General features: G+C 39.0%; 1 protein-coding gene across 1 annotated transcript in view; it reads left to right on the forward strand.

Moving 5' to 3' along the window:
• LOC102860637 (chromosome unknown open reading frame, human C3orf17) overlaps positions 1-8,397 on the forward strand; it is a 22,764-nt gene extending 14,367 nt beyond the window's left edge. Inside the window, exons 6-9 of the mRNA XM_006902989.1 lie at positions 908-1,272; positions 1,774-1,835; positions 4,918-5,177; positions 7,938-8,397. Of these exons, the coding sequence (XP_006903051.1) occupies positions 908-1,272; positions 1,774-1,835; positions 4,918-5,177; positions 7,938-8,397 (1,147 nt within the window). The remainder of the gene's footprint in view (positions 1-907; positions 1,273-1,773; positions 1,836-4,917; positions 5,178-7,937) is intronic.
• Positions 8,398-9,470: the final 1,073 nt, after the last annotated feature.

Below are 9,470 nucleotides of genomic sequence, written 5' to 3' on the forward strand. Positions count from 1 at the left end.
ATTGGCACAGGACAGAGCGGAGTTTAGGGCTGTTGTACATAGGGTCGCTATGAGTCGCAGGCGACTCGACGGCACATAACAACAACAACAACAACAATTTATGTGCTATAGCATCTTTTGTTTATACCTGAAACACCATTGCGTTTTGAGACATGGTTGGTTGATGTAAAGAATACTGGTAATACTTGAAAGCTAAAGAGACAGACTCTTTTATATATTTCTGTATTGTGAAATTAATATAATGATGGGTGAGTAGACTGAGAATTTGCTCCATTGGTTAAGAGACTGATGTGGGCAATTAAAAAAAAATCAGGATTGATAACCTCTGATAGAAATGTAGAAAAACTAGGTGTTAAAAATAAGAAAATTTTTTTTGTTTTTGGAGATTGAAAATTTTGCTTTCATACTGTACTTAATCTCATATCTCAAGTGTTATTGTCAGTTTACTTATTATTCATCTATTCAATCAAAGCTAATAATGTAACCTAGTTATATTATTTTAACAGTCAAACTTGTATTATTCTTTCTTTACTAAAGTGAAAATAGAGTTATGTTTTGCTGATTACAGAAATTAATAATACCTGCTAAACAGTATAGGATAATGTGAAGAACATGAAATTTGCTGAAAATCTCACCATCCAGAGACAATATCACCACAATGAAGGTTTTGATATGCATCCTCAGACCTCTCTAGTACTTTGTTTGGCTTTCAGTAACATTTTTGGTTCTTGGATTTTTCGGTTTGGGCTAGACTAATCTGGCTGTTTGCAGATTTGTACTGCAATGTTTGTTTTTTCTACAGGGAAAGAGCTTTGGCATTTATTCTCAGCTGTGAGTTTATTTTGGTTATTATGTAATTTGTAATTACTGGTTAATTCATAAACTCTTGGGTTTTTTTCACCTCTAGGATTCTCTATAAAGGTGTTTTAAAAAGGCTTATTTCTTTATATGAACCATTGTTTGGATTGCTACAAGAGGTCACCAGGATTCAACCAATGCCTTACTTTAAGGATTTTACCTTCCCAGCTGACATTGCTGAATTTCTAGGACAGCCTTACCTTGAGATCTTGAAGGAAAAAATGCCTAAACCTTTTTCAGGTAAAGGAATAAATAAATTGCTAAATAAAATGTTTTTAATAAAAGATCAGTCACCAACAACATCCAATGAAGAAGCCTCACTGAGAATTACTAAAAAAATTAAACAAATGAAGTCCAGTATCGAAAACAACATGGATCTTGGACAGCCAGTAAAGAAAAAGAGAATCTTCAAAGGTAATTTGACTTGATAAAACATGCACCTTTATAAAAGCTATTTGAATAGTAATATAGCCATGAATGGAGAAAAATTTATCATCTCCCTTCTAAATGCACGTTAATTATCTTTAGAAAGATATGATGGTATCTATTTTCTAAGTTTGAATGGAGCTCTGGTAGCTTAGTGGTAAGAAGTTGTGCTGGTAACTTGATAGCACACAGTTCAAATCCACCAGTTGTTCCACAGGAGAAAGGGAATTTCCATCTGTACAATTTAATGGCCTCAGAAAACCTGCTGGCGGGGCAGGGGGTCACCTTGGAGTCAGTTCCGACTACATAGCACATAACATAAAACAAATTTGGATTATTTGAAGTATCTATTTGTTTCTGTTGTTGCTTCATAGTTCTTTATTTCTTTTATAGAAATGTGACAAAAAATGTTCTCATGCACTTAAAGGGTTTCTTACAGATTTGAAAATATGCTGAAGTTTTTGTGTTTGGCATCTTTTCCATTTACAGAAAAGTCATCAGGATTTGACATCAGGGCTTTCTGCAAGCAGCTGAAACACAAAGCTACTCAGGTTTGTCTACCTTATTTTAATTTACTTACTAATGTTTAGCATGAAGAGATTGAATCTTCTCTTTTTATCCCTAGCTCTAATCTCACTGTCTTCTTATTCTTCAATGTATGTTTTTCCCTGAATAGATGCATTCTCATGGGATTTTCATGGAAGCAGTAAATCTAGTTAAAAGAATGCCTTCAGAAACATCTTAGTAAATATGTGATTTTTTTTTCCTGGAGTTTTTATTAGAGTGACCTTAGAAGGCTCCATCGTAAGTGTGGCTTGCTCTGCAGTTGAAAGAGTATGGGCTTTGCAGGCAGGTAGAGACGTAGAGCCCTGACTGGATTGTACCAGTTGTGTGATGTTAGGCAGATTTCCTGACTCCTCCATGTCCGTTGCCTAGTAACAGTATGTACTTGATAGAATTGTGCCAGTTTCTACGTATATAAAGTGTTCAGCCGAGTCTGGAGTTGTAGTAACACTTAATTGGTATTAAATATTGTCACTATCATCTTGTCATGAGATTTCTGTTCCTTTCATTCTTTTGAGGTTCAAGCGTTAACATGATTTGCTAGTAAATGTCTGTAAATTCTGTGTGTTTTTGATCTAACAACAGAGGAGCAGGCCAGTATCTCCCTCCCACCAAACAACTGCCTGACTTCTGTTACCTTCTCTCTTCTCTAAGTCTTTTTATTCTGGTGTCTTTACTGGTCATTTCCCTCCCCACTCCCCCATTTTATTTAAGAACTATCATTTTTAGTGAGACCTTCCTTCAACTTTTAGGACTTCTAGCTCTGTTGTAAATATAGGAAAACTAGAAATCATAAAAAATTCTGTTGAACTCATGAATAATAATAGCTAATGCTTATGTATTTACTCTGTGCCAGACATTGTTCTGAACACTTTATGTGACTCACTGAATATAATTCTCATAAAAATCCTGTGAGATAGGTATTATTATTATTGCTTTCATATTTCATATGGGGAAATTGAATTATAGAAAGGTCAAGAAACAGGCTGCAGAACTTGTATTTGAATGCACACAGTCTAGTTTCACAGTCTCTGTTTTATACCATTACCCTATTCTCAAGAATAGTTTATCATCTATTTTCTTAAGGAGAACCATGGCTCTTTGAAACTTCTGCAGCCCGTCTGCCTCATCCTCCTTGAGCTGGTTGGTCAGAACATGAGTAATTATGACTGTTGTTGTTGTTGTTATGTGCCATGGAGTCCCCTGCAACTCATTACGACCCTATGTACAACAGCCCTAAACCCTGCTCTGGCCTGGACCAGTTTCACTGTCTCCAACAACCCCACCCCAATTACCCCAGGCACTGAATCAATCCACCTCATAGAGGGCCTTCCCCTCCTGCGCTGTCCCTCCACCCTCCCAAGCATGGTGTCCTTACAACATGTCCAGAGTATGTCAGATGAAGCCTCAGGATCCTTGCCTCCAAGGAGCAGCACAGTTTAACCCTCTCAAGGATGAACCTGTTTGTTTTCTTAGCAGTCATGGTACATTCAGTACTCTTCTCCAACACCAGCTCAAAGGCATCAATTCACCTTCTATCCTCCCTAGTCATTGTCCAACTCACTGACACATAACAAGTGATTGCAAAGACCATGGCATGTATCAGGCATACCTTAGTCTCCAGAGTGACACCATTGCTCTTCAGCAATTTGGAGAGGTCCCTAACAGCAGACTTTCCTATTGCAATATGTCTTTTAATTTCCTGGCTGCTGGTGCCAAGAGTGTTGACTGTGGAGCCAAGCAAACTAAAGCTATTAACAGTCTCAATCTCTTCACCATCCATCCTGATGCTGCCATTTGGCCCTGTGGTGAGAATCTTTGTCTTCTTGATATTGAGCTTCAATCCATATTGAAGGCTGTATTTTTAATAATTAACACTAATAATGGTCACCTTTTAGGCCAAACTTCTCTTACCCATCACACAACAAAAACATGCTAGGTCTCTCCTTTTATGCATCCTACTTTTTTTTAAGTGAGACATTTATAAGAGTGTAAGCTACAAATAAAGGGCAGAAACACCCCTAAGAAATGGCATATTTTCAAAAGGAAATAGTAGAGGTTGGTAAAATTTAAAAGTGATGATATAAAAAACAGCACAAGGTTGAAAAGATAAAGGTGCAACTCAAGATGAGTTACGTCCCTTGGACAGTTCCTGATTATCATATGCAGCATGCAGTCAGCAATCTTGTAAGGCCTTATACCATTCTATGTCCTAGAATATGTTTAGTGACATCTGTTTCCTGTTGCTGAGGAGGGTTGTTAGGGTATAGGTGTGAATGCAAACAAGCTGTCGTTCCTAGTGATTTAGAGGAGAAAGCCCTGTGGATGAGTCTTCTCCTGCCTCTCTTCCTACCTCCCAGCAGGGTTTGTCCAGTATTAATCATCTGAAGTTTTTTTTTGGTACACATGTTGAATAGATTGTTGTTTTTAGGTGCCATCAAATTGAGTACGACCCATAATGACCCTGTGAACAAAAGCTCTGAACCCTGTTCTATCCTGAGCTATCCTCACACTTTCTGACACACAAGAGCCCATTGCCACAGGCACCACATCAGTCCACCTGGTTGAGGGTCTTCCTCTCCTTCACTAACCTTTCGCCCTTCCTAGGATCATGTCCTTCTCCAAGGAATAGCCTCTCCTAGCAACATGCCCCAAGAATGTGAGGTGAAGGTCTCATCATTCTTGCCTCCAGAGAGCACTCCGGCTGCACCCTCTCCAAGACGTACCAGTTGGTTCATTTGGCCGTCCATGGGATGTTCAGTGTTAAATAGATGATGTGTGTTTAAACATTGAGTCTTCTGTTAGATTAATCCTAGGACACAGAAAGCAAAACTAAACAAATATTTGTGTCAGGAGAGCGGTGAAATAAAAATAAAAAACTGTATCTTATAAGACTAAAAGAAAGCCCAGTGAACATAAAGGTTGTTGGTTTGGTTTTCCTCCCTCCTTTTTGAAAGACTGGTTATTTTCAAATTTCGATTGTCTGTAGGTCACTTAGCTTTTTCCTAGTTGTCATATTTATAAGCTATAACACATTCAATATATTTTTCTTATTTTTGCCCATTTCAGGAAACCAGATTTGAGTCTGAATGTTCTCAGTCCAAAGTAAAGTCACCCAAGCATTCTTCCCAGAAGGTCATAGGAGCTCCCTGTGCCAAAAATTTTGTGCAAAGATTTCAGCAGGCTGAGACTTTCGTAAGACTCTGTGAAGAAATTCAGGAGGCAATCAGATGGTGTCGGAGTAAAAAACTCAAAGCTCAGGCCACCTTTCTGGGCCACAGACTTCTTAAAAGTAATCGGCTTAAACATGTGGAAGCACAAGGTTATAGGTAAGTATATTATAAAAATTAGAGCTCTGGTGGCCTAGTGGTAAGGAGCTGGGCTGCCATCTCAAAGTCAGGCAGTTTGAGTCCACCAGCTGCTCTGCAGGAGAAAGATGCACAGTCTCCTCCTTAGCATTTAAACTGCCTCTAAACACTCACTGGAGGTTCAGCTAGGAGTCAGTTACATGACCACAACATTGTAGCTTAAGACAAAAATAGACATATCCACATTACCTTTCCAACAGTCCTTGTTATTATGTGTCACTGAATCGGAACCCACCCATAACTGACTCTAGCAGGTTTTCAGAGGCACCAGAAGAGATTGCTTATCTTTCTCCCACAGAGCAGCTGGTAGAGTCAAATCATGTTTTTGCTTTGCACCTTTGGGTTAACAGCTAATTCCTTACCACTAAGCCACCAGAGCTCCCTGTCCAGCAACCCTCAGGAGGTAAAAATGTGAGTTACTCTGATTATTTGTTGTTTTTGTTATGTGGATGGATGAAGCTGTATCGTACAAACATGATGAAACTTAGATTTATTCAGCTATATTCTTCATCATTCCATCTTTTGATTAAAAAAAATGTTAGATAAGGGAGCTCTGTTGACCTAGTGGCAAGAAGCTGCACTGCAATCCCAGAGGTATATGGTTCGAATCCACCAGATGCTCTGCTGGAGAAGGAGGGGCAATCTCCTCCCATACCAGTCAGATCTGATTTGACGGTACATACACAAAAAAATAATAAAATAAATTTTAAAAAAAAGTTAGGTATGTCTGGTGCCTTAATCTTTGTGAGACAGTTGTGACACAGACATAATCCTAGGGCTTGTGCACTGGTGAAGAAGAGATTGTGTCCACCAACAGGTTTCATGGCACAGAGTGGGGGCCCCAGAGCAGAAGCAGAGGGTCCTGCCCCAGGCGAGGGCGCACATCAGTCTGCCAGGCCACGGGCAGCTGTGATGTGCACAGGAGCTAGACTCTCCAGGTACTGATTCTTTCATTTCCTGTGATTCTCACATTCACAGAACTGCTGAAAACTTTGGCTGTTTTGGAGAGCTAGCATTGCATGAAGCACATAAAGACTTTACAGGACTTTTGGACTTTACAGTTTAAAAACGATACCCTTGGGAATAAAATCACATGTAAATAGGTAGACCAATCCTTGTTCCCCCTTCACAGAGAACACCACTCTGACCAGATTTGTGTATATGTGTATATCCTTCAAGAAATACTCTGTGCAGATAGTACCATAATTTATGACTGAGCAAGCTTGGCTTTGTTGTACAGACGGTGGCTGTGAGTCACTTGACTCAGTGACAGTTACAGTAAAACAGCGACATTTATCTGCTCAGAGTTTTAGAATGGCTGTTGTGTATGAAACACTTTAACTACCTAATGACTGTTAACTTTAACATCATAGTAATATATAGTGAGGATTTTAATTTTCTATCAGTAAGTTTTGATTAAAAGCCAGTGCAGAGATTGTCAGATACTCCTAAGGGAGGAATTACATGAAGAGCTTTTAACATTGAGGACCCCTAAAGGCCTGTGGCTATCTGAAAGGGATCATACCTAGAGTAGAAACTCAGCCTGAAATGTAGAGAGGCATCCTGTTCCGATTCGGCATTAAGTCAGGGTTGGGTAAGTGATTAAAAAATTAATGAGCAGGGTAACAAATTGATATTTGTCCATACTATTAGAATGTACTCTTTAAATAGACTGTGTGTAAATGCTGCCATGTAGCTATTTCAGCTTTTTGTGGTCTATTTTACAGCTAGCTTGATGTCCCATGATAATTCTCAAGTAGGCAACATTGTTCCCATTTTATACATGAAGAATTGGAGAGTTAAGCTCAAAGTGTTGGAGCTGGAGATCTAGACCTCAGTTCAGGTCTTCTGATTGATTCCTCTGCCCAATTCTGTTAATATTTCAACTTAGAAGTACTTAAAAGTACCCAAAATTGCCCCTTATAGTAAGAGAAGAAAATTGATTAGAAACAGATTATGAACTATATTAATTTTCTTTAAAGTTCTATATGTGGCCTGGTTTGGGGAATAATTGTTTTCTTTATGTTAAGGTGCAATGCATATTGAAGGCTCTGCTCTCTGATCTTTATCAGTGAGTGCTTCAAGTCCCCTTTGTTTTCAGCAAGCAGAGTTGTGCCATATATATATTGTAGACTGTTGAGTTTTCTTCCAATCCTGATACCACCTTGTTCTTCATATAGTTCAGCTTTTCACATTATTTGCTCAGCATCCAGACTGACTAGTACGGTGAAAGGGTACAAGGCTGACACACACTTTTACGGAGATTGTAAACCACCAAGTATTCTCTTCTGTTTGCCTGACTGGTCTATGTACAAGTTCCACACAAGTGCAATTAAGTGTTTTGTAATTCACATGCTTCATTGTTACCCATAAATTTTATGATCCACACAGTCAAATGCCTTACACAATCATAGGATTTGAAAAGAAATTGTGTACTTTCCTATTTTAAATTTTTAAATTGTGATTTTAATTCGTTTACAGAAAAGTTGCATTTTTCATTCATTGTTGCACATTTCCCTCAGTTTGCTTAAAAAAAAAATCATTCATTGTTACATAATTTCTCCCCCACAAGTCAACTCTGCTGTGTACCTCTTAGTCTGACTATTGTCATAATATTTCCCTCTTCAGTTGACAGTTGCTAACACTAGAAAGAAGACAGAAGTGCTTGGAAATACTGTTTTATATTGACTTAAATTTTTTCTCTTTTTTTTCCCATTAAAGCTTGCCAAAGAAACTAGAGTGTATAAAAACATCTATTTGCAATTGCCTTCTACGTGGTTCAAGTAACAAAACTTCAAAGCGTCATCCAAGACAAAGAAGATCACAGAAGCAATGTTTTCTGAGACAGAGGAAACCACCAAGAAAGTTGCCATTGATGCTTTTAAAGGACATTCAGCACTTACCTCAAGGAATGCAGAAGAAAGCTACAGATAAAGGTGTTGAACAAAGCCTCTCACAGCCCATGGTCCACAGAGCTGATGTCCACTCTCACAATAAGCTGCTCTTAGGGAGCAGAACTCCAAACTCTGCCATTCAAACTAAGACACAGAACCATGAATACCTTCCAGGAAGTAAGGAAAATGAAACCTGGACACCGACCCAAATGAATAAACAGAATACATCAGGAACCATTCAGGAGACCGATGATATTGATGATATTTTTGCTTTAATGGGAGTGTAGATACTCATCACTCTTGAAGTGATTAACAAGTTGGTCCAGGGTTCTGCTGTTTTAAGTGGAGCTGCTGCCATCCAGATTTTCTTGGACAGAGAAAGGAGTGGCTTTGGTTCAGCATTGCACAAGAGCTTGCTTGCAGTTCAATAAACATTTATCGTTTCTGTGTCATTTAATCAACATACTATTTATTGAGCTTCAACTCAGAGCCAGGGATTGAATATCTGCCACAGCTTGGCCTTGGGAATCAGATGTATTTCTTTGACGGAGGCTGGCAGGTCCCTGAAAACCCAGGTAATTTTTATTTTTCAGGAAATTAACACTTGGAATAATTAGTTTTATAAAAGTTATCTCTGCCAGTGGAGCTCTGGTGACCTAGTTGGTAAGGAGTTGCACTGCCAACCCTGTTGACCAGTTGTAATCCACTATCAGCTATGAGATGTACAGCCTCTGAAAACCTACTGGAAGATTAGCTATGAGTTTGTACCAACTAAATGGCAAGGAGTGAGTGATTCTGTGTTGGAAAAAGGGCTAGGGGGAGTTGGATTAGCAAGAAAGCACCTGAGATAATCACTGCCTTCCCTATTCGGTTGAAAGTAAGTCTACCTCATAATACTAAGGCTTTTGACTTCTAATAAGTGTGTTAATCATTGTTGTTGTTTAATGCCGTCGAGTCGTAGACGACTCATAGCGACCCTATGAATGAACAGCCTGAGCACTGTTCATACAGAGTTTCCGGAGGCAAGCCATTTCGGAAGTCCATGCCGCTTCTGCTTCCTGGCTTGATTTAAGAATAAGAATGACAGAAGATAAATTTTTTGAGCTATAGTGTTGGAGAAGAGCACTGAAAATCCCATGGACTGCCAAAAAGAAAAAACCAGATAGGTCTTGAAGATGGTGCCATCAGAGTGTTCCTTTGAGGTAAGGATGACAAAGCTTTGTTTCATATTTTGGACATGTTGCTAGGAGAGCTATTCCTTCGACAGGGACACCATGTTTGGAAAGGTGGAGAGTCAGTAAAAGAGAGGAAGACCCTCAGCCAGATGAACTGACACAGTGACTGCATTGGACTCAAGTAT

This window comes from Elephantulus edwardii, unplaced genomic scaffold (genome assembly GCF_000299155.1).
Source record: "Elephantulus edwardii isolate Elephantulus edwardi_28Jun2011 unplaced genomic scaffold, EleEdw1.0 scaffold00489, whole genome shotgun sequence".
Lineage (NCBI taxonomy): Eukaryota > Metazoa > Chordata > Mammalia > Macroscelidea > Macroscelididae > Elephantulus > Elephantulus edwardii.